The 24,096-nt window shown below is 44.1% G+C and overlaps 1 protein-coding gene and 1 long non-coding RNA gene across 12 annotated transcripts in view; one reads left to right on the forward strand and one right to left on the reverse strand.

The window, feature by feature from the left end:
* Window positions 1–19,085, reverse strand: part of PCNX4 (pecanex 4) — a 24,394-nt gene extending 5,309 nt beyond the window's left edge. The window contains exons 1-11 of one of the 11 annotated variants that reach the window (XM_083611023.1): window positions 17,991–18,448; window positions 17,444–17,905; window positions 17,227–17,310; window positions 12,876–13,604; window positions 12,412–12,591; window positions 10,699–11,213; window positions 9,154–9,254; window positions 7,082–7,204; window positions 5,783–6,146; window positions 4,208–4,257; window positions 300–1,345 (exon numbers count right to left, since the gene is read on the reverse strand). In XM_083611023.1, coding sequence (XP_083467149.1) covers window positions 300–1,345; window positions 4,208–4,257; window positions 5,783–6,146; window positions 7,082–7,204; window positions 9,154–9,254; window positions 10,699–11,213; window positions 12,412–12,591; window positions 12,876–13,573 — 3,077 coding nt within the window. In that variant the 5' untranslated portion in view covers window positions 13,574–13,604; window positions 17,227–17,310; window positions 17,444–17,905; window positions 17,991–18,448. The other 10 variants (XM_083611029.1, XM_083611030.1, XM_083611027.1 and 7 more) reach the window with 10 other exon arrangements.
* Window positions 1–22,598, forward strand: part of LOC310766830 — a 102,070-nt gene extending 79,472 nt beyond the window's left edge. Inside the window, exons 2-3 of the long non-coding RNA XR_014550430.1 lie at window positions 21,952–22,192; window positions 22,561–22,598. This is a non-coding gene — a long non-coding RNA (uncharacterized lncRNA). The remainder of the gene's footprint in view (window positions 1–21,951; window positions 22,193–22,560) is intronic.
* Window positions 22,599–24,096: the final 1,498 nt, after the last annotated feature.

Raw genomic sequence — 24,096 nt, forward strand, 5'->3', positions numbered from 1 at the left:
GAGCTGTAAGGCATGGCCTGATTGAGATACAGAAGGCTGAAAGTGCTGAGCTCTAGAAAGAGGAAAATACAGTTGTTTGGAAGTTAGAAGAACAGACTGCAAGCCCATGCTTGAAGAAGCATAGGGCTGTAAATATTATGTTTTAATTCATCTATAAGTTTCTGCAAGTGAAGATTTTGAATGTTAAAGTCTGGACATTTGTTTTAATTTCCGATAAAGGGTGCCAGTCCTAAATATGATTTGAGCTTCTTAGCTGCGCTTTTGCTACCCTTATTTCAACAGTTTCTTGCCACGGTTACCTGAACACTTTTAGGGTCAGCTGAAACAGCTCCTGCTTTGCCACCAGCCAGTCCAAACAGACTGACCAGGGGAGGCCTCCGTTGTAGGCTCTGAATATGTGGCCAGGCGAGGGAAGAACATCGTCTAACCCAAACACGGCAATGTAGCAGGACAGGGCACACTTGACGTACAAGTCTTTCAAAGCAGCATCTTTAATGATGTCCTCGAGTAAACTTGAAGGGTTTTCCTTCAAGTGGAAGAAGTCCAGCTGGCGAAGTACAAAATGGTACCAGTCTTCCGGGAACTTCTGCTTCATTTCGTAAAGTTTGGCCACAGGTAAGGGTACAGTTCTCCACTCTTCGGGAATGCTTAGCAGCTCAGAATAAGAGTTGCTAAACTTAACAGGGGGCAAATCCACCACGCCCCATTTCCCCCCAGTGTCTACAGCAGGAAGACCAAGGACAACAGGTTTGTAGAGTTTATTGACACTGGGGGCCTCTGGCAGTTCGGTGTCTGTGGTGTGTATTTCGACTGAACCTGGGAGAGAAAAGAAGGGTCTTGGTGTGCTTCCTCGCGATGCCATTTTGGGTCCTTTTTTGCTGGGTTCATCATCAAAAAGGTTGCTGTCGTCAGTCCACTCATCTATTGATTCCACACTGAGGTGGTCATCATTTTTCCAGGAGTCTGGACTTTCTACTGCCTTGCTTAAAACTTCAGGTGGCTCCACTGAAGGCGACTTATGCTTGGATTTGGGTGTTCTTTCATGTGTTCTGTGTGTTTTTGATTTCTTATAGCAGTATTGGACTAGCACCCATAGGAGGTTTTTCAGAAAATCGTCTTTCAACTGCCTCCGGTTGTCAGGCGAGTCAATAATTCCAGACAAGACGTTCCTGGCATCTGAATAGAGCTTCACAGGAAGAACACAACAAGGTGTTAAAATATTTAAAAAGTGATGGTTGAGGGAGAGGATCTTCCTGTGCTCCTCGTGTTCAAAGGCCGTCTCAAACATTTCATCTACTTTGTGAGCTTCAGTGGTATGGCAAGAGGTTTCCTGCAATTCTAACCCCTGAAAATCAAACAGATAAATTTTCTTTAAAAAAAACCCTGACTAGGTATTCAAGTACAGAGTAATACACTGGCTCAGTTTAGATGGTCATTACAATCATAGTTTCTGCAGGCCCGCTTCAAGCCATGGTTTTAAGGGCAGCGCTAACCAAAAATCACCTGATTTGAACATCACAACAAACATATGGATGGAGTAGGGATGGGGAACCCATGGCACTCCCAATACTACAACTCCCACCAGCCCAGCCAGCATGTCCAAAGGTCAAGAACCGTGGGAATGTAGTGCCACAACTTCTGGAGGGCTACAGGTTCCCTCCCTTCAGCTTTAATGGGACACAGAAAGCAATGTCTTACAGCAAGATCATCTGAATGAATATCAGCTTTCTGAGCCTGCAAGCCCTGCATCATCATCAGTGTTTATTGTTATTGGTTCAATTGTTAAGTTTTTATGACTAATTCTACTCCTTTTTATACACCTTGGGCACTCTCAGTGGAAAGATGGGGGGAAACACACACATGCATATGAACAATGAGTTCAGTTGGCTGAGTGCTTATCACTTTGGAATAGAAAGGTGCCAATTCATGGTCTCTACATGGGTCTGGTTTAGATCTGCTTTTAAATAAGCCACATGCTCATTATATACACTCAGGGAACTCGTTTTCATTCTAGTTAGTGAGCAACAAGCTGAAACCACAGCTTTTCTCAAAATGCAAGCAGATGCATTCAGTCTCCTCCTAGCAAGAGCAGGGAGTGATGAGGGCATGATCCTGAAGCTCACAAAGGCCCATCCATGAGGCCTGTTCGTGTCGTGAGAAACCAAGGTTTCAACCACACCCAGTTGTTAAGGTTTTTTTTTTGAATGGAGTCTCATTATCTCACAAAGGAATTCGCCCGGGGCATAGGAGATCGGCAAGTAATTTAAAATTTTTTTAACCAACCTGAACAGAGTGACGAAGACCTGTCAACTTCTAAGACATACAGTGGTACCTTGGTTTAAGAACAGCTTAGTTTATGAACAACTTGGACTAAGAACGCTGCAAACCTGGAAGTAGGTGTTTTGGTTTGTGAACTTTGCCTTGGAAGCAGAACATATTCCGCTTCCTGTTGAGTGTGTTCCATTTGTAAATTGAGTCCCCCACTGCTATGGGAAAGCACGCCTTGGTTTAAGAACGCTTTGGTTTAAGAACAGACTTCCGGAATGGATTAAGTTCGAAAACCAAGGTACCACTGCACATTATGTTGAGTCTCAACAGAGCTAAATTTCCTGGAGGAAGAGAGATTATTACGATAGAGGAGGGGTGAGTGCTGTGTGGTCAAAAGACTCCTACTCTATGAACTATATAGGGTTGTTTAAGAGAAAGGGGGGAAAGGCCCTTCTAACCTACAGTGCAGCACTAGAGAGCAAGCACGGTGTGTTTTTCTACCTCAGGGCAAAACTGGGATAGTAGCGATGGGGTGTGTACTGAAATTGAGTGAGCAAGCATGTGTGGCTGCTTCTCTGTCACCCCCCCACCCACTGCTGAGCATTTGTGCAGGCTACTTGCCTGCCCCGGCTGCAAGTGCACGCATGTGAGCATGAGCTGGCATGAAACCCTCCAAAGGGTGGTGGCCTTTGGGCGGAAAAAGGTTAGTCACCCCTGAGAGACAATGGAGTGTGCATCCGGGGGTGAACTCAAATTGCTGTGTTAGCAGCACCGAAGTGACCTCCCTGGGGTGCAGCCTGGGCTGCCCAGTCGACAAGACCCCTCCTCTCGGCCTCGCTGATGTAGCCCAAAGGAAAGCACAGCAAGACATTTGACACCAACTTAGCTACAGGAGTCCGCAGAAGGAGGCATACAAGGCACCATCCAACTGTCGTAGCTCCTGAGCCTTTGCTTCTCCTGAAGATATCCTGCAAGAGTGGGGATTTACTGCAACATTTTGTTGCTGGTTGAACTCATAAAAACATGCTTCATTCTTTCCCTTGAATTGGGATTTTTGGGGTGGGGGTGAGTCTCTCGCTAGCCCCCTCTTTTTTTTGCACTTCTGCAAACTTAAGGTTTTTCCAAGCCGGTAGGTATGTCCCCTCCTGTGCATGGATATAGCTATTTTAAGCTATGTACGCAACACCACACGTCTCTAAACATTGGAAACAGAGGGGCAGGGCAGTAGAAAGATGGTCAGAAGGCAACATATTCAATCTAAAACATGCTAGCAAGAACGGTTTCCGAGCTGCAGAAAGGCTAAGCAGCTTTCTGAATGAATCAGACACCTTCGGCTGGATTCACACTTGCCATTCTGGGAGCAGAAGCACAGACACCCACCACAGGCTCCCCTTAGAGCAGCTTTCGCCAAGCCGGTACCCTCCATATGTGCTGGACTGCAACTCCCATCAGCACCAGGCGGCATTTTGTAGTCCAAAACATGTGGAGCACAAGTTTTGGGAAGGCTGTGCTACAGGAAGAGGGGTGTTTTTGGCTAGTTTTCCTTCCCACCCACATTACAGCCCCCAAAGCTACTTCCTGGGCTGTTCTGAAGGGGCCTTCAACCCTCCATGTAGGTCCTGCAGAAGGAAGAGGGAAATTCACAAGATTCCTCTACCCTACCTCAAGGGACTGGATAGTCCCGTGAAAAAATTCTGCCCCCAGATAGTCTGAATCCAAGGCCCGCACATGTAGCGTGTTTTCTTTTTTTAACTTTACCCCTCCTTGGGTTACTCTAGCAGATAGTTCGCGCACCATGAAAATTAGAGCAACTTCTACTGACTGCCGGGGGGGGGGGAGCTACTCCTCTGCCACAATGGTACCAGATAGGCTTAGCAATAGTCACCTTGATATTAAGACAACAATAAGTGAAGCCTCTTTCTAACACAAGGATCCATACCAGTCTGTCTTGGAATCGGCACAGGTAGTGAGAGCCAGGTGAGCAAAGCCCTTTTGAAAAAGACACACACACAAAGAATTAATTTTTGCTGCAGGATTGCTGAACGGCATTTTGGAAGGGACCCTGAGGGACATCTAGGTCAACTGCCTGCAATGCAGGAATCAAGGCAATGGTTGTTATATTCACAGAAAAGTGGGGTTAAAGTAACAAACTAAATACATCAGACTACATCATAGCCATAATCCTGAAATTGCTTACTGAATCTCAGCTGTACATGACCGCAGCTATCACACTGACATGCACAGTTTCTACAAAGACACAGCTGCATGTGGTTACTATTTCCCTTTTTTATATATTAAAAAAGGTACAGTGAGAAAAATAAAAGGACAAACCCTGACCCAAATGGCAATCCTCGAAAATAATGGAGAGATGGGGAAATTGTTGTGTCGACAGGTTACAAACAGATTCTAGCTATGGGCGTTTGGAGACGCATGGATGTCATGAGTTTCTGTTGAGGTTTTCTGCTTTGAATGGGTTGTTTCCATTAGTGGATACAGTGGTGCTGAACGGATCAACAAAATCTCACCTTTAATGATTACAGGAAAGGGCTGCCACACTAACAGCAATTGTTGAGGAGAGACTTTTGGCAGACAAAGCTCTTGCAGTCACCCCAGCATGGAAGAGAGGAATCGGCTCTGCACAACTGTTTGTGCACAACTATTACTTGCAACTACACTCTTAAAGAGAACATTACTGAATCGAACCAAACCTATTTTGTCGTAGAAGCAAAACTACTTCCCCCACATAATTGCAGGGGTTTGAGATGTGTCAGATGTCGGCTGACTGCATACCACTGATTACTAAATTATCTCAGCTGGCACAGTTAAAACTACAGAGTTTCAGAATAAAGCAAGTGCAATCTAAGAAACCTGCCATTACATTAGTTAAAATTTAAAATAGCCTTTTCTATCCTGCTGAGCTAATAGAGTGCATTCTCTTGCTAACATTTTTGTAAAGGTTTCCTTAATTGTGCATAGCTGCCAAAACTGATAAAATACACCTTAACCTTAAAACATAAAGTGATATCCTGCCAAGACATGTCTTGTCAAGGCCTCGCCCATTAAAGACCAGGTAATTTTTTTCCTGATAATTAATTTTTAAAATCATTTAAATCCCCAAGGCATACATGCCCTAGCACAGCACTCTCCAATGTGAGCCAAAGAGGTTTCCTACTGCATTTCTCCCCTTACCTTTGAAAATGTCTAACTCATCAACCCTAGTAACAAAGAATAGTCTTCTTACATTGCACCTGCTTATTACATCCATCTACCGTTATGAGAAAATCATTTCCCAGATCTGGTAACCCCTATGGGATTGAACCATAACCCACATACCCAGAAGCCTCCATTCAGCTATAGCAGCCTTTAGAGGCCACAGCTGCTACAATCAACTGGAGGCTTCTGGGTATGCAAGGTCAGATTCAAACTGGCCTCATAGCCATGTAGTTAGGTCAGTCTTCAGCACATGATAAAATGTGATCTAATGAGTGACAAAGTTGTTTTGAAGCTTACTTACCCAGGCTACCATTGGATAGAGCAGACTGCAATGCAGTAGTCAAACTTGGAATCATTTGCTGATAGTATATGGTATCAGGACATATGCAGGCCGTCACACCCACAGGTCCCGGCCAACTTCGGATAGGTCTTGGAAAGCCAATCAGAAATATTGGGAGACTGAAAAGGGGCAGCAAGGGGGAAGACAGAAGTGCAGACAGCAATATGAGGGTCAGTACAACTGGAAAGAAGACAGTGTTGAGTGTAATCAGGGTAGCAGTGGACTTCCGGCGTTGCTTTTTCTCTGTCCATGATGTCAAGAGAACAGTAAGTGCAAACTGCAGTTTTGAAACAAACTGAAACAGTCGATTCCGGATTATTCCGACCTAGCAGGACAGAAATAGCATATCATTTTTTCTTTAAATTGTAGGCTCTTCTACAGCACTTTGTATTGCTAAAGTTGTTGGAATGCCCTCAGAATATAATTATCAAGCTTGAATTGGTTGTCACATGGTTTTCTGACCCTAACTCTGGTTTGAATCAAAATAGGAGTCTATTTGGGAAGGAATAGGGGAGGGCTGAAGGGCAATAGCACGTTTCATAAGATTTTTAATTATTATTATTACATACCACAGGCTTCTAAATGTCTTAAAAGAATAAAATGATACAAGTATTAAAATACAATTTTACAAATAAAAACAAACAAACTTTCATACATGTAGTAGTTTGAAAGCCCAAAATGGTCCAGAACATGGCTGCAATGCTAATTGGAGTATGTAGGTCAGATCAAATACCATCTGTCTGGGTTATCAATTTATCTCAAGAGCTACTCTGTATGGCCTGGGACCAGAGTATCTTAAGAACCACCCCACACTCACATGAGTCTGCTGCAGTGCCACAACAGAGAAATCTCTGTACGACGCTTTCTGCTTTCAATTTTTTGGCCTCTACTGGGGGTGGGGGAAAGGCATGAGGCACAGGACCTTTTAAATGGTGGCACCTGCTACAGAAACTTTCCCTGGCCCCACTACTGCTTGCCTTTTGGTGAGCAGCTAGGACTTAACCTTCTCCAAGAGGCAGGTCTGACCTTTTAAAAACAGGTTTTGACAGTGCCACTGTTTGATACCAACTCTGACTTGTTGTTCTTGACTTGTTTATTTTTTAATTGGCCTTTTAATAATTTGCTTTAATTTCTGCTTACTTGGTTCACCACCTTGGAGATATATATATATATATATATATATGAAAGTATATATATATATATATATATGAAAGGAGGAATAGAAATGCTGAAGGAAGCTACAAATAAAATCAGACTTACCAGCAAGAGCCTGATTCCCATATCAATGCTTCTATTCCACCAAAGATCAGTATTGAACACCAGCAACTGCACAGTTGACACTACCACCATATCCAACAAAGCATGCTCTGTATCCTGCCAGACCTGGAACAGAGATTACTTTATTGACTTACAATATGTTCATCTCACTCCTGACCTGAAAATTTTAATACTTAAAATAAAAAGGGCTATATTCAACGCTGCAGCTCCATCTGTGCAACGGACTTCTGTGTGCACCACAGAACTGTGCCTTCCTCACTTGTATACTACAGCCCCCTCGTGCACCCTAAAAATCTGCTCTGGAGACCTAACAGAGGAGATTTTGGAGGTATGTAGAAGCACATGGGAACGAGAGGAAATGGAGGCCCATTAATAGTAATAATTTACCCTACCCATTTGACTGGGTTGCCCCAGCCACTCTGGGCGACTTCCAACATAATATAAAAACACAAGTGAACATCTAGCATTGAAAGCTTCCTGATACAGGGCTGCCTTCAGATGTCTTCTAAAACTCAAGATAGTTATTTTCCCCCTTAACATCCACTGGCATCTAATGGGAGGGCGTTCCACAGGCCAGGTACGGCTACCAAGAAGGCCCTTTGCCAGGTTCCCTGTAACTTTTTGCAGTGAGGGACGGCCAGAAGGCCCTCAGAACTGGAACACTGTTCATGCAATGTTGGATACAACCCAACATTATTCCTTTGTTGTTGTTGTTTTGCAGGAGTTTCTCAAATGTTTTTGGGTGCCTGACCACCAAAGATCTATTCAAGTGTCTTTTTTAAAAAAATGCTGCCTAAAATTTACTGGTCTTTCCTCTGTTTGCCATTTTTGTCTCATACAGTAATTCTCATATTATTATAGAAGCTTTTTAAAAAAGGGGTAAAAGACTCCTGGACGGTTAAGTCCAGTCAAAGGTGACTATGGGGTTGCGGCGCTCATCTTGCTTTCAGACCAAGGGAGCTGGAATTTGTCCACAGACACGCTTTCCGGGTCATGTGGCCAGCATGACTAAATCGCTTCTGGCGCAATGGAACACAGTGACGGTAACCAGAGCTCACTGAAACGCCGTTTACCTTCCGATCACAGCGGTACCTATTTATCTACTTGCACTGACGTGCTTTCAAACTGCTAGGTTATAGAAGTACTGCCTTAGGCTAAGAACAACATGTGCAGTCCACCATGTGCTTGTTTTGTGTGACTTGCTCTAATTCCAAGAATCAGGTTTTCAATTAATCTGGAACATTTACTCACGTCCTGAGGAAAATAAAATGGGATTGGGCAATAGAGCATTGGCAGAGTCAGACAAACAGAGCCCATAACGGAGAGCAAGAAATTACTCGCACCAGCTGCTCCCACTGCCAGCTTTTTTCGTATCTCTCTCAGAATTCAAAGTTCAGACCATATAATTCCCCCATGTTCTCAACAGCACATCCAAAATGGTGATAAACATTGGGGGGGGGGGGAGAAGAGAAAGAAAAAAGTAGCAAGAAACTCAGACTTGGCAAGCTGAATTCTGCACTAGATAATTCCATACAAGACCATGGCAATATTCCAGACACAAAATACATCTAGATTTAGACACGGTACATCAAACCAGTAAGCTAGAGTGAACCTTGGCTAATAATAGAAAAAGCACTTTATAAATAGTGCTCTATTAATGCTTTCCAAGTAGTCAAAATACTTTGCATGCATTATCTCAGTAATCCTTACAAACAACGTTAACGCTGGCCAGTCTTTTACCCTCCACAATACACGACGGTATCTGCGGCAGAGAACAATCCCTTGCCTAAATCCAAACAATGACTTAGGTCAATGTTACCTAAGAATTCTTTAACTAGAGATACTTAAATTTAAACTTGGGGCCGTGAACATACAAGTCACATTGTCTACCACCAAATTACGTGGGTCGGAGACATCCCTTATTATGAACAAATATCCCCTTTCAGGAACTGGAAAATGTAATTCTCACATCCATTTGTTATTCTACCTTCCCTAAAAATTAAGTGGTTTTCTTCCATGGAGCTTTTTTTTTTTACAAAATTCTTAAAAGTTACCATTCTAAAGCCTCTTGAGAATCCAATGGAAACATATACAGATGGAAGATGATGCAGAGAATTGTCTAGGGAAAGAAACGCTATCATAGCAAATGGAGACACTGAAATTACAAGAGAAAAGAAATTATACACAATGTTTTTCCTCATACAAGAAGTATATACATAAGGGGCATGCTTCAGAACGGAGATTTTGCAACCATGATCTACAGAGTTTTGTCTATTTGGGATTCCCTGGGAAGCTGGAAAGAAGGCAGCAATGAATGTTCCATTTACTAAGACAGAGTTCAACACAGTGAACTTAAATTTGTGCATGCAGGTAAAAGTGGAATTATATACTTAATGATTATCAGGCCTTTAAAAATCGTTTACACTGATGTTATGTGGCTCTCAAGCGGCTGACGTTCTCTAGGTTGACTCTCACTGGTCCCAAGATCTTATGAAAGGCCCAGATTGGCTTTTATCTCTGGCAAAAATGCAAGGTGTCTACAGGATAGGTGTCTATGTTCTAACATCTCTTCAAAATTGAGTGGGCAGACATTCATCCCCCATTAGAAAATGCTTAACTGCGACCTTAGTGTTGTGCTAACAGTTTTGACTTTTAATAACTGGTTCTTATTTTGTTTTAATGTCAAGCAATTTTATGTTTCATTTTGTAAGCTGTTTTGAAAATCTTATTGCAAGGGGCATTGACATAATGTCTTTGTCACTTTCTGAAGTCAGTGTAATCCAGTAGCCCTTTTGTATGATAAGACTGATCTGCCAATTGCTACACTATATACTATAATTACAGAAAAAAAATTATAACAAGTTTTTTATTCAGCAAATTGGGGAGAGGGGGAGAGAAGGGATGTTCTGAAACATTTGAAATCAGTTGTAACATGTCAAATTACGGTAGATATCCCGGTCAATTGCCTTTGATATTAAAACCTATTATTTTTCATTGCTTCATATGCCTTAAATTCAACAGTTCTGCGCTAGATAATGGCCAATTCAATTCTTCTACTGTATTCTGAAATTCAGTACACCAGCTAAATTGTATTTTATTTGAATGATTAATTTAGGTAGAGAATCAGATTGTTGTTGTTGTTTAGTTGTGTCCGACTCTTCGTGACCCCATGGACCAGAGCAGAGAATCAGACATTATCTCCTAAATGCCTTCTTCTAGATTGGCACTGAGTTAGCGGACCCTTGGTGCTCCAGATATAGTGGGGACTCACTTCACTCAACATGGCAAATGGCTAAGGATGATGGTAGTTGTAGTCTAGCAACATCTAGCGGGCCACAGGTTTCTCACTCCTGCTTTAGAATCTAAGAATGACCATTAAATCGAAGCTTATTTTTAAGGGAGAACTCAGCAATTCAGTATATTCCACAGAATGTGGCATTTATAAAGGAACACTTATTCAGTAAACCCTCAGATCATTAAGATTTAAATGCCTTGCTCCACTTAATGTGGGTTATTTTGGAATGTACGTGTAGAACATTTCATGAACTTTCTTCAGTCTCCAGCTTATACATAATACAGAAGGCTGCAGACTCTCTTACCTACAGCTAGCAAAACCCTTCTGAGCACACCAATTTTCTTAAGCCTCTTTTGTTTCTCCACAAATACATTCGCAGTCATGACATCCTTTGGATAAAACGGGTTTCGCAACATTCCGAACAGGTACACGGCCTGAATCTGTCCAAGAATCCACGTCGCAAGGAGCAATGCCATCAGCAAATAGCTCACAACAGCCTGGAGGCTGGTTTTAGAAAACGCCTGAGGACCCAGGAAGGAGTGCAACAGGCCAGCTTCCAGGAGAGCCAGAGTCAATGCAGTCAAATAGAAAACAAATTCCCGCCATCCAAACTGGGTCCCACAACAGGCAGGTGCCTTTATAAACTTGTCGGAGGCTAAGAAGTTGATCACAGTGCACTTGAACGCAAACCCAATCTCTCTTAAGTTAAGACTCAATGCAAATCCAAATCCAGTCATGAAGAGGACGACACCAAGCGTGCTGGGGATGAAATAAGAGGCAACAGCTGTTCCCACAGAAATCAAAAACATGAATAGCAGCCTAGAAAGGGGAGAAAAAAGATTTATTTGGTTAGGAAGAAGTCATAAATGACATCTGGAGAGTTGGGTCTATTTTCATTTTGGGAAGAGCCATACAGTGGAACCTCGGGTTACATACGCTTCAGGTTACAGACTCTGCTAACCCAGAAATAGTGCTTCAGGTTAAGAACTTTGCTTCAGGATGAGAACAGAAATCGTGCTCCGGTGGCGTGGCAGCAGCTGGAGGCACCATTAGCTAAAGTGGTGCTTCAGGTTAAGAACAGTTTCAGGTTAAGAACAGACCTCCGGAACGAATTAAGTACTTAACCTGAGGTACCACTGTACTTCAGTGGCAGAGCATGTGCCTTGCATACAGAAGTTCCCAGGTTCAATACCTGGCGTCTGCAGGTAGAGCTGGGAGAGACTCCCTGTCTGAAACTCTGGACAGTCTCTGGCAGTAAGTTTAGACAATACTGAGCTAGATGGACCAGAGGGTCTGTATAAAGCAGCTTCACGTGTTCATACCTTTCCATTCTACCACAAGCAGATCAAAGGATCAGCTTCTTCACCTACTGTGATTTTCAACAGGATGCTCCTGGTCCTATACACAATGTGATGACAACACGGCATACTGGAAGTTTGAGTTGAGCATCATATTAGCAATTCATCTCCTACGCAGTTTTGCAAACTGTCTGGAGGGTTTGCGAAACTTGCTTTGAAGCCTATGTGTAGTTTAGGGATATGCGTCTGCTGAACTGCATGGTTTTTTTAAAATAAAGAATATATTGGCACCCCAGAACCTAATAAACTTATGAGAGCATAAATTATCGTAGACTGGAGTTCACTTCAACAGATATGCAAAATGTTAACCTAAATCAGCAGATACGGTTGCAGAGGGTGAGGAATTTGAAGGAATGAATTCAGGAGGATGCAAAATGCAGGCCATTTCTTTCAAACGTCACTGTTTACAGTTCCATTAGGATAATGCTTCCTGCATCCGATTAAGAGGACTCTAGTTCATGAAAGGTTAAGCTTTAATACATGTCTTTGCCTTTAAGATGCCACAAAATAAGTTGTTTTTGCTGCAACAGATTACTACTATTTGTTCATTGCTTTTACAAAACGAAAATATTAAAATGCAGAATTTACCATGCATTTAAAAACCCATAAAACAGAATGAAGAGGAATAAATGTGTATTCTTATGCCAAACAATGATTACCTTGTGTTACTTGACATGGGTGAACCGCCTAGACCGAGCTCCAACACTTGTTCCATTCCCCAGAGAAAAAGTGCGTCCAGTGGGGGCAAAATTCCCAGAGTCCACAAGAATGGCAAACACAAAAACACAACGTGCAAAATCTGGTTTGCCAGTTTTAAAGCTGGAACATCAGCAATGAATCTGGACAAAAAATGGAAATATGTATTATTTCTGTGACAGAAGACAGGCTTTTTACATCCAGTCGCATTGCCCCACCCACCATTTCACTGAAGAGTTTTTGAGCTCTCTTATGGACTGTTTCAATATATGTAACTAAATACAAATGCTGACAGAAAGATGTTGCCCAAGATGGACCAGTAAAAAGTACTGATTTGTTTAAAAGATTATAACCTGGCTTCCACAGCAAAAAATAAATTAAGATCTTCTAAGGTGGTCACTGCTGTAGGCAGCGCATACATTTTTACCTGTGAGTGAGGTCCACTGCGAAGAAGACAAAAATGTAGAAAGGTCTCATCAGAGGAACAATTTCGTAAGTGTCTAGTGCTTGGTAAGTAGCTGTCTCTGAAGCAGTATTGACAATTAAGGAGTACTCCCCAATGCAGACTGTCACCCAACCAAAGACAAAGATCATAACAGTTCCTCCAATGTTACCTCCATACAATGAGGCGGTTCTATTAGGTAGAAGGTACCAAGTTCCTAAGCCACACAGCACCCCAGCGAGAAGTGAGTGAAAGATGATGTTAACTATGTATTTCTTGCCTGGAATAATAAATTTGACTGTCTCTGAGCCCAGACAACTAGAGAACTCCCATTCATCTTCATCCGTTAGGGTACTGTGAGTATGCACTCTTTCCACCGAAGCTGTTTTCTGTTTTGCATACAGGCTTGCTGCCTGGACAGTAACAGCTGCAACTAGCATGAGTCCTCCAGAAACAGCAGCCGTAGAATAGTCTTGCAGAATACTTAGTTGGTAGAGCAGCGTCCCCACGCCTCCCAGAAGACATGGTAGCAGGAACAGAAGAATCTGGTTCACGTAGACATAAAGAGGCGCAGGGTGTCCCAATTTAAATCGAGGGCCGCCCAAAACAGTCTGCGGAAAACGTTTCAGGAGGAATTCTTGTTTGTGGTCGTTCAGCAGAGGAACATCTGGGCCCATTCTCATTCACTCAGACCTTGAATGAATCTCATTTTCTCTGAAGAGGATGAAGGGACAAAAGGAAAATTTTACTAATAGAGTGCCATTCTAAATACAGTGGTACCTCGGGTTACATACGCTTCAGGTTACATACGCTTCGGGTTACAGACTCCGCTAACCCAGAAATAGTAATTCAGGTTAATAACTTTGCTTCAGGATGAGAACAGAAATCGTGCGCGGCGGCAGCAGGAGGCCCCATTAGCTAAAGTGGTGCTTCAAGTTAAGAACAGTTTCAGGTTAAATACGGATCTCCGGAACGAATTAAGTACTTAACCCGAGGTACCACTGTATTGATAATAAAACAGCATTTCTCCAAAAAAATGAAAGTGAAAGCCCCATTCTAAAAACCAGATTCTCCATAACCCTGATTGGAGCAACTTTAGGTCTAATAACCACCCCCTCGGGGGGGGGGCATTGGGCATATTCTACCAGCTTCTAACTCCCTGTAGTGCTTCTTGCTCAACCTCCCCTCGCACACACACCCCACTGTTTCCTGGGGTGTGGCCTCTGTCATATAATCATAGAGTTGTAGAGTTGGAAGGGATCCTGTGATAGGAATTTTCACAAGGGTCATCTAGTCAAATCCCCTGCAATGCAGGAATCTCATCTAAAGCATCCATTACAGATGGCCCTCCAACCTGTGCTTGAAAAACTCCCAAGGAAGGAGAATCTACAACCTCTTGAAGGAGGCCATTCCACCTTCACATGCTAGCAGCTTCTGGGAGCCACAGGTGAGAGCTGGTAGCCCTTGGGAAGATGCTCGACTAAAACTTCCATCGTCCCCCAATTATAGAACATGCTGAGTGCAGCTCATGGGATCCGGAGTCCAAAAACATCTGAAGGACCACAGGTTCCCCACCGCTGCTTTAGGGGAACTGTTCTGTATATTTATAATTGCATAACTGACATTACTATCCAGCAGGCCATGCAGTATCGGAGGAACAACATGCAAGTACAGAGCGGTTTCAGTGGGCTCAAGCATGACCACAAATCAAGACATCATTATCTGATGCAGAGGGGAGCCTTCTCCCCAGAAGCGTCTCACTACATGAGCTCTCTCCTGGTCAACTGCAACATTACATCTGCTTTTTCTTCTGGTATCTGTGGCCGTAGAACAAGAAACACTAACCTAGACACTCCTTAAACCTCACCTGCCTTGCGTTGCTTAAGGGCAGCCTGCTTCATTTTGAATTATCTTTTATTACTAGCAAGAGGGGGGAAAGCAAAGTGATTTTTCAAATCTTCCTACTATAATATTTAATACCTTTAAGTGACTTGGTAACCAGCATCCATTATCTTCTGCTTGGGTACCACCACAGGATTTACAAAATAAAGGCATCGTTGCCTGTTAGGAACTATGGACAAAGGCCTTTCTGAATCGCTACCATGTACCACTGACAGTCATCTTACCCCACTGATTAGTGGTTTTCATCTCCAGCTGGTCAGTAATAAAATTTAAATTTCTGCACGCAGCTAAATTATCTTAAGAGAGAACACATACTTTAGAGCAGAAGTGAAGAAGTTTAAGATGCTGCTGGACTTCAACAGCCCCAGAGGAGATATTCAGCTTTTCCATCCTAGTTTTTCATGATGCCTTACTACTCCTAGGCTTGCTTAGCAGGTAGAAGAGAGCAACAGAATGGGAATACAGGCAACCCACCATTTACGAGAGGGTTACATTCTGAGGCACCATGTGTTTAAGCGAAACTGCATATATTTGAAACACCATTGTAAAAGCCTGCAAACACCCTGCTCAGCCCCCATGCTGTTCTGGTCCTTTACTTTCTTGGGGCACTTCCAGGTTCAGTACGATGCATGTGTGCATGGTCACACACATATTGAGCGTGTGTAAATGGAGAGTTGCCTGTAATAGAACACCACACCAGAAAACCCTTGGTGACCTTGTGTCAAGGAAGAAAATTCTGTGGAATCTCCTGTGAAAACCATTTTGGGCGCCCAGGCTAAAAAGGATGCCCAAGTCCTCCTGAGAGAACCAGTGCCAGACTAGATGGACTAAGGCAAGACTTCGTATAAGACGCCTTCCAATATGGGCCCAAGATGTTGGCAAATCAGAAGCAGGTCTGGCTTGAAAGCACTTCTGGAATGTGTTCTCAGATGACGGGTGCTTGCTGGTGGCGCCATGTGTTCAGGCTGTAGTGACTGGCAACAGGGCCTTCAGCATGTTTGCACCAGCATTACGGAAGTCTGTCCCTTGGTTATTAAACAAGGACTTGGGTATTCTGTGCTTTGTAAGAGGATGATTTTATATTGCGTATGTTTAAAATGCTCTTGTTCACTGGCTAGATAGCATCAGGCAATGCTATTTTTCTAGAAAAAGAGGTGCCAGAACTCACGAGTTGTTCTTTTATTATGGCAGTTCCCCTGTACACACCTGTGTATGTATGCCTAATGACATAAATGAGGACAAAAATAAAGCTTCCTGCTACTACAGTGGAACCTTGCTTGTCGAATGTAATCCATTCTGGAAAACCGTTCGACTTCCAAAACATTCGACAACGGAGAAGCAATGGGCAGTTGGCAAAATCCATCGAAAAAATGGAGAAACGCGCCTCGGAAGCTGTTTGACTTCTGAGGAATGTTCAAATATGGAAGCATTCACTTCTGGGTTGTTGGCGTTCAAAAGCCGAAATGTTCTACTTCTGAAGCATTCAACAACCGAGGTTCCGCTGTAATTGCACTTCCTTTGACAGCATTTATACTAAAATGTGTCAACGCCTCATGTGGAAGAGGCAGGTATGATGAAGTTTGCTGCACAGTGGAAGCTAGACCCCATTGCACCACACACTAGCCCTGCTGCAAATACTGGAGAACCAGTCAGTGATTTAATTGCTCCCTGTATATTAATAACTGCATAAGTGTGTGTCCACACACACAATTGTTCTGTACCAAAAGGTGCAAATCCAGATATTGGAAGGAGCCAGATTATGAACAAAAAGTGGAAGCCTAGCTTTTAATTCAAGCTCAGGTTCAGTTGAGGTTAAGTGACTGTTTATAAGCTAGAATGTAGGCGTATTTATCAATTCAATGTTAAAACATCAGCTTTCAGTTCTTTATAAACTAGAATGTAAGCCTAACTAAGTGTACACTGAGACACGCAGAAAGGCACATGTGGGAATCACACATATAAAATATAAACTTCAAGCATGAAAAACGAAAGCCAATTTTCAAGCAAAGAGGCTTCTTGCAACTCATCTTACAGGTGTCATTTGGGGATGGATGGGGGGCAGTTTATGCCAATTCATCAAAAAGATTAGAGTGGCTTTAAAGGGGATTCAAATTCACGGGGATTCAGAATCAAACACTTTACCCACCTGCACCACAGTACGACTGCCAACTTATCAGGAATTTTTTTTTTTTAATGCGGCCTACTTCTGTGCCTGTTTCAGCAGCCTGATTTGCAGAAATCTGCAAATACAGAATGTTTTGCTATTCGCTCACCCCCATTTCTTGCACAGCAAGCTGATGTTAAAAAGCACAGGGTGCAATGGCCAATTAAGAGTTGGCAACCCTAACCAGTAAGTTGAGGCTGAGCCTCGCAAGAGACATGGACGCCGCTTGTGACCAAACAGAGGTCAACTCCACAGCAGAAACCAACATACCTGGGGGAGGTTACATTTCAGAGGCTGAAAAGAACTGCAGGCTTGCTGGCTGGACGAAACAACCCTTTAAAGAGAATCTGTAGCCTTTAAAAAAGAAGAAAACAAGTTATAAAGCAGAGCAATTAACAAGATCCGTTCTCCCTCACCCACCATCACTTGGCAACTGCAGAGGAACTAACAAACACAGAATAGGCACAATACACACCCACAACTCTACCTTTTGATGGTTTCTATAGTGAAAGGGTCAAGTTGTCATAGGAAGGCCAGGAGCCTTATGCCAAAGCAAGGCAAAGGGGCTGAGCAAGAGCCCGACCCAGGCTGGCAGCAGCCCAGGAGCTACATAGCAAAGTAAGGCAAATGGATTGAGCAAGAGCCCGACCCAGGCTGGCAGCAGCAACAGCCCAGGAGCTGCATAGCAAAGGCAAGAGGCTGAGCAAGAGCCTGACCCTGGCTGGCAGCAGCCCAGGAGCCACATAGCAAAGTAAGGCAAAGGGACTGAGCAAGAGTCTGACCCTGGCTGGCAGCAGCAGCCCAAGAACCACATACAAAAGCAAAAAAAGGGGGTTGAGCAAGAGCTGGACACTGGCTCACAGCCGCATAGCAAAGGCAGGAGCTGAGCCAGAGCCAGACCCTGGCTGGCAACCATCTAGGAGCCACATACCAAATAAAGGCAAAGGGGCTGAGCAGGAGCCAGACCCTGGCTGGCAGCAACCCCAGCAAGCAGCTGCCTGGGAGCTACATACCGAAGCAAGGCAAAGGGGTGCTTGAGCCAGACTCTGGCTGGCAGCAGCTCAGGAGCTGCATGGCAAAGCAAGGGCTGAACAAGAGTGAAACCCTGGCCGGCAGCCACCACCCAGGAGCCACATACAAAAGCATAGCAAGGGGCTGAGCAGGAGTCCGACCCCGGCTGGCAGCAACACCCTGAGGCAAGGCAGGGGCTGAGCAAGAGCCAGACCCCAGCTGGCAGCAGCAGCGGGACCAGCAAGCGCCTCCCTCCCTCTCCCCGCCGGGAAAAACCCCAAACCAGCCGCTTTTCGGGCGGAGCAGAGGCCGAGAGAAGGCGAAAATACAACCACACAGCGAGTCCCGTGGCCAGTTAAAAAAAAAAAAACGTTTATTATTACGGCAAAAGCCTTTCATGCTTAGCCGGGTGGGGAGGGGGCCGAGAAGGGAGAAGAAGCCCCAAAGGCGGGAAACCTGACAGGAAGGCGAAGAAGAAGGGAGCCTGTGGAGGAGCCGCTCCTCCGCCCTTCCCTTCCCTTCGCGCCTTTTTCTCCTCAGGGCCGCCGCCGCCATTTTGGCCCCGGGAAAGCGGAGGAAGGAGAGCGCGCAGATAGGTCTCCTCTGAGGGCAGGGAGCGGCCATGGCGGACCCCGCGGGGACCCGCACCTCCTCCTCCTCCTCCTCTTCCCCCCGATATCGATCAAGAGATATCGATCCATCGCCCACTCACCCAGCCGAGGGAGCCCGCCCTTCTCCTTCGCCCTCCCCGGGAGCCTGGGGGGGGGGAGGAAAATATATTTCTATTTCTCTTTCTGCTTTATTTTTTTATTTATTTATTTCCCCCTCTCTGAATTCTGCTCCCTCCTGGGCTCCTGAGGAGGATGCAGGGCTGGGAAATGGCTTCTCCTCCTTCTTCGGCGGCGGCGATGGCCGGCCGTGGCGCCTCCCCTTCCCTCCCCTCCTCTCTCCCTTCCAGGGGGAATCAAAAGGGGGGGAAGAAAAGAAAGGAAAAGAAAAGAAAAAGGGGCTGCTTTATTAACAATAGGCTCTCTCACCTGGCGAATCGCGAAAGTGCGAGGTGGGTGCAGAGGAAGAACGAAGAGGCTCCGGCAGAAGAAGGGCGGGCAGCTGGCAAAACCCTATTATTATTATTATTATTATTATTATTATTATTATTATTATTATTATTATACCGCTTTGTATTTTCAAGGGGGGAAATTTATTATTATTACCCCGCCCATCTGGCTGGATCTATACCCTCCAACATTTCTCCGATGAAAATAGGGACGGCCCATTCCATTGTTATTATTCATTTCATTTCTATCCGCTTTATAATTTCAGGGAGGGAAATCTATTATTATTATTATTATTATTATTATTATTATTATTATCCTGCCCATCTGGCTGTGTCCATACCCTTCAGCATTTCTCCAATGAAAATAGGGACGTCCCATTCCATTGTTATTATTCATTTCATTTCTATCCGCTTTATAATTTCAGGGAGGGAAATCTATTATTATTATTATTATTATTATTATTATTATTATTATTATTATTACCCCGCCCATCTGGCTGTGTCCATACCCTTCAGCATTTCTCCGATGAAAATAGGGACGTCCCATTCCATTGTTATTACCGTACTTTTTGCTCTCTAAGACTCACTTTTTCCCTCCTAAAAAGTAAGGGGAAATGTGTGTGCGTCTTATGGAGCGAATGCAGGCTGCGCAGCTATCCCAGAAGCCAGAACAGCAAGAGGGATTGCTGCTTTCACTGCGCAGAGATCCCTCTTGCTGTTCTGGCTCCTGAGATTCAGAATATTTTTTTTCTTGTTTTCCTCCTCTAAAAACTAGGTGCGTCTTGTGGTCTGGTGCGTCTTATAGAGCGAAAAATACGGTATTTCATTTCTATACCGCTTTATACTTTAAAGACAAAAATCTATTATTATTATTATTATTATTATTATTATTATTATTATTATTTCTATACCGCTTTATATTTTCAGGGGGGGAAATCTATTATTATTATTATTATTATTATTATTATTATTACCCTGTCCATCTGGCTGGATCTGTACCCTCCAGCATTTATCCAATGAAAACAGGGACGTCCCATTCCATTATTATTCATTTCTATACCGCTTTATATTTTTAAGATGATGATGATGATTTATACATAAATACCCCACACACATCTTACTGGGCTGCCCCAGCCACACTGGGCAGCTTCCAAAATATATAAAAACATAATAAAAAATTAAACATTTTAAAAAATCTTCCCGATACAGGATTTCCTTCAGACGCCTCGAAGGTCAGATAACTCTGTACCTTCCAACATTTCTCTGATGAAAATAGGGTTGTCCTAAGGAAAAGCAGGACATTCCAGGATGAAATCAGAAACCTGTAAATCGGGGACGTCCCTGGAAAATAGATCTCCCCAGCCACTCTGGGTGGCTACCAGCACATATAAAAAAACCACAATTTCTAATTTTATTTTTAATTTATAAATTTATATTTATATATGTTGGCAGTGCTACTCTTGTGACCCATTTTAGATCATCCCACGACCCAAGTAGTGGGTCCTGGCCCCTCAGCTGAAGTTCACTGCTTTACACTATTATTATTACTATTTATTAAATTTATTTACTGCCCTTTGTCAGAAGACCACAGGGCAGTTTACAACACAAATGTAACTAACATGGTATAGAAGTCCTTAGTAAAAGGCCTGCAACATAGGTGCTTTATGGGTCGTGGTTTGCGGCACATTAAAACATCAAACGAAACAATCCAGAATGAAACATTACTGAAGAAAGTCAAATACAAAGTATACATTCAAAGCAGCCTAATTAACAGGAAACTAAAACATCTTAAAGAGACTACAAAACAAAACATTACACTGGAGGTCAACTCGCTACCATACATATTTAACACAAACAAAGTTAACAACAACTAAAGTCTTAAACATTTCAAAAGAAAACATTGCTAAATGAAGTAAAATATAAAATGTATGGCCTCTGGCCTCTTGAGCAGCCTCAGCTTTTGTAGCTGGAGTCAGTGATTCGACAATGAATAAGTCAAATTTGGGTATTTGTTTGTGTTTGTTTCATAATATTTCATGGACTCAACTGTACAGTTGGAAGGGGACACAAGGGTCAGCTAGTCCAGCTCCCCTGAAGTGTCAGGATTCTTTCACCTGATGTGGGTTTTGGACCCCTGAACCTGAGATTGAGAGTTACTGAACAAACTTAATAGTTAAAGATTAAATTATTAAATTTACCTGAATATTAACTTTAGCAAATTCAGGAAGTTATACACCACTTTGATGAAGACAAGAACGAGCCGTCTTAAGAACAGCTTCTTCTCCAGAGCGATCTCGGCCCTGAATGGGAAGCCTGGACTTTGAAAGTCATCTAATCTTCCTTGCTGTACTATACTGTATTGTTTTAATTAGTGTTTTTATGGAGCAGTCAAGTAATTTCGTTGTCCCTGAGAGGGGGCAATGACAATAAAGATATTATTATTATTATTATTATTATTATTATTATTATTATTATTATTATTATATCAACAACAGTGCTCTCAAAAATGGTTTACAATAGACCAAAACGAGGGAAAGTTTGAGACGTACAGTAATTAAAATGCCCAATACAGTACTGAAATGCTAGGTGCCTTTAGGCAGGGGTCAGCAAACTTTTTCAGCAGGGGGCCGGTCCACTGTCCCTCAGACCTTGTGGGGGGCCAGACTATATTTTGAAAAGAAAAAAAAAGAACAAATTCCCATGCCCCACAAATAACCCAGAGATGCATTTTAAATAAAAGCACACATTCTACTCATGTAAAAACACCAGGCAGATGCCACAAATAGCCCAGAGATGCATTTTAAATAAAAGGACACATTCTACTCATGGAAAAACACGCTGATTCCCGGACCGTCCGCGGGCCGGATTGAGAGGCGATTGGGCCACATCCGGCCCCCGGGCCTTACTTTGCCTACCCATGCCTTTAGGCTTTAAGGGAGAGCAGGGAAACTAGTGGCATTCCAGATGTTGCCATCAACCGCAGCCAGGATGGTCAATGGTCAGGAACTGTGGGAGTTGTCATAAGAGTTGGAAAAGGATAATCAAGGGGATGGAGCAACCCCCCTATTAGGAAAGGTTGCAGGGTTGGGGCTTTGTAGTTTAGAGGAAAAGCGAGTAAGAGGATACGTCTCCCTTAAGTTGACAGATAAATCTACTACAAGGGTAAAGGTAAAGGTACCCCTGCCCGTACGGGCCAGTCGTGTCTGACTCTGGGGTTGTGCGCCCATCTCACTTAAGAGGCGGGGGGCCAGCGCTGTCCGGAGACACTTTTGGGTCACGTGGCCTGCGTGATGAAGCTGCTCTGGTGAGCCAGCACCAGCGCAGCGCACGGAAACGCTGTTTACCTTCCCGCTATAAAGCGGTAACTATTTATCTACTTGCACTTAGAAGTGCTTTCTAACTGCTAGGTGGGCAGGAGCTGGAACCGAAAGACGGGAGCTCACCCTGCCGCGGGGATTCGAACTGCCGACCATACGATCGGCAAGTCCTAGGCACTGAGGTTTTACCCACAGCGCCACCCACGTCCCTGGGTACAGAAGGGGAATAGCTCAGTCAGTAGAGCATGGGACCCTTATGTTGGGTGGGAGATTCTTGCATTGCAGGGTGTGGAACTAGATGATACTTGTGTTCCCTTCCAACTCTGTAATCCTATGATTCTATAGTAAGATTAAGGGACGTGGGTGGCGCTGTGGGTTAAACCACAGAGCCTAGGACTTGCTGATCAGAAGGTCGGCGGTTCGAATCCCCACGACGGGGTGAGCTCCCATAGCTCGGTCCCTGTTCCTGCCAGCCTAGCAGTTCGGAAGCACGTCAAAGTGCAAGTAGATAAATAGGTACCGCTCCGGCGGGAAGGTAAACGGCGTTTCCGTGCGCTGCTCTGGTTCGCCAGAAGCGGCTTAGTCATGCTGGCCACATGACCCGGAAGCGGTACGCCGGCTCCCTCAGCCAGTAAAGCGAGATGAGTGCTGCAACCCCAGAGTCGGTCATGACTGGACCTAATGGTCAGGGGTCCCTTTACCTTTACCTTTATAGTAAGATTGTGTCCCAAAGCCATGAGCTGTAAGAGCCAGCATGTTAGCAATTACCAATAAAGTCACATTTTTTTTCTCTTTTCACCCCTACCACTTTGACTGGTGCTGGAACTCACGATAAACGCCTCCCTTGTTCTCTTATAATAGCAATGGCGCCCATCTGAGAGGTGCTGGAACTGAGTTTTGATGAGTTCTGGCTGAAAAAAAGGCCTGGACTTACAATTCCTGGAAACCTTTAATAAAACGACAGTGCCCAGAATTAATTTAGAAGAAAAATGTGCTTCGGGTGTGTTTTAAAGGTACAGCGCGCGCACAGCCCTTGTGCATGGCAGCATTTGCCAAAAACTGTATAGTGAAGGTGCCAGGCACACCTGTATGGGGAGGGAGTTCCACAACCTAGGGGCTGCTCCAGAGAATGCCCTATTTATGTCCTCTGCATTAGCTTCCACTGGATGAGCTCATCAGAGACAAACGAGAGATGGCAAAATTACCAGCCCTGCTAAGAGACTGTCCACCTATTGTGTCTCTGAATAAACCATGGCTTTTTCTAGTTGCGGGGAGACACACCCATATCAGAATCTGATGGAAGTGTGCTTCTTTCAGGACAGGGAACTCCTTGACTTTCTAAAGCTCGAATCCTTATACACACATACCCCCAGGGAAGTATGGGATTACTTCTGAGTAGACATGCTTAAGACTGCACTATAAAGGTAAACGTTTCTGGCTGAAAGATGTGTGTTTTTTTGTGTGTGTTTTTTTTGGTACCCCTGCCCGTTCGGGCCAGTCTTGCCAGACTCTAGGGTTGTGCACTCATCTCACTCTGTAGGCTGGGAGCCAGCGCTGTCCGCGGACACTTCCGGGTCACGTGGCCAGCGTGACGAAGCTGCTCCGGCGAACCGGCACCAGAGCAGCACACGGAACGCCATTTACCTTACCGCTGGTAAGCGGTCCCTATTTATCTACTTGCACCCGGAGGTGCTTTCAAACTGCTAGGTTGGCAGGCGCTGGGACCGAACGACGGGAGCACACCCCGCTGCGGGG

Source organism: Podarcis filfolensis, assembly GCF_964270895.1.
Source record: "Podarcis filfolensis genome assembly, chromosome: 1".
NCBI lineage: Eukaryota > Metazoa > Chordata > Lepidosauria > Squamata > Lacertidae > Podarcis > Podarcis filfolensis.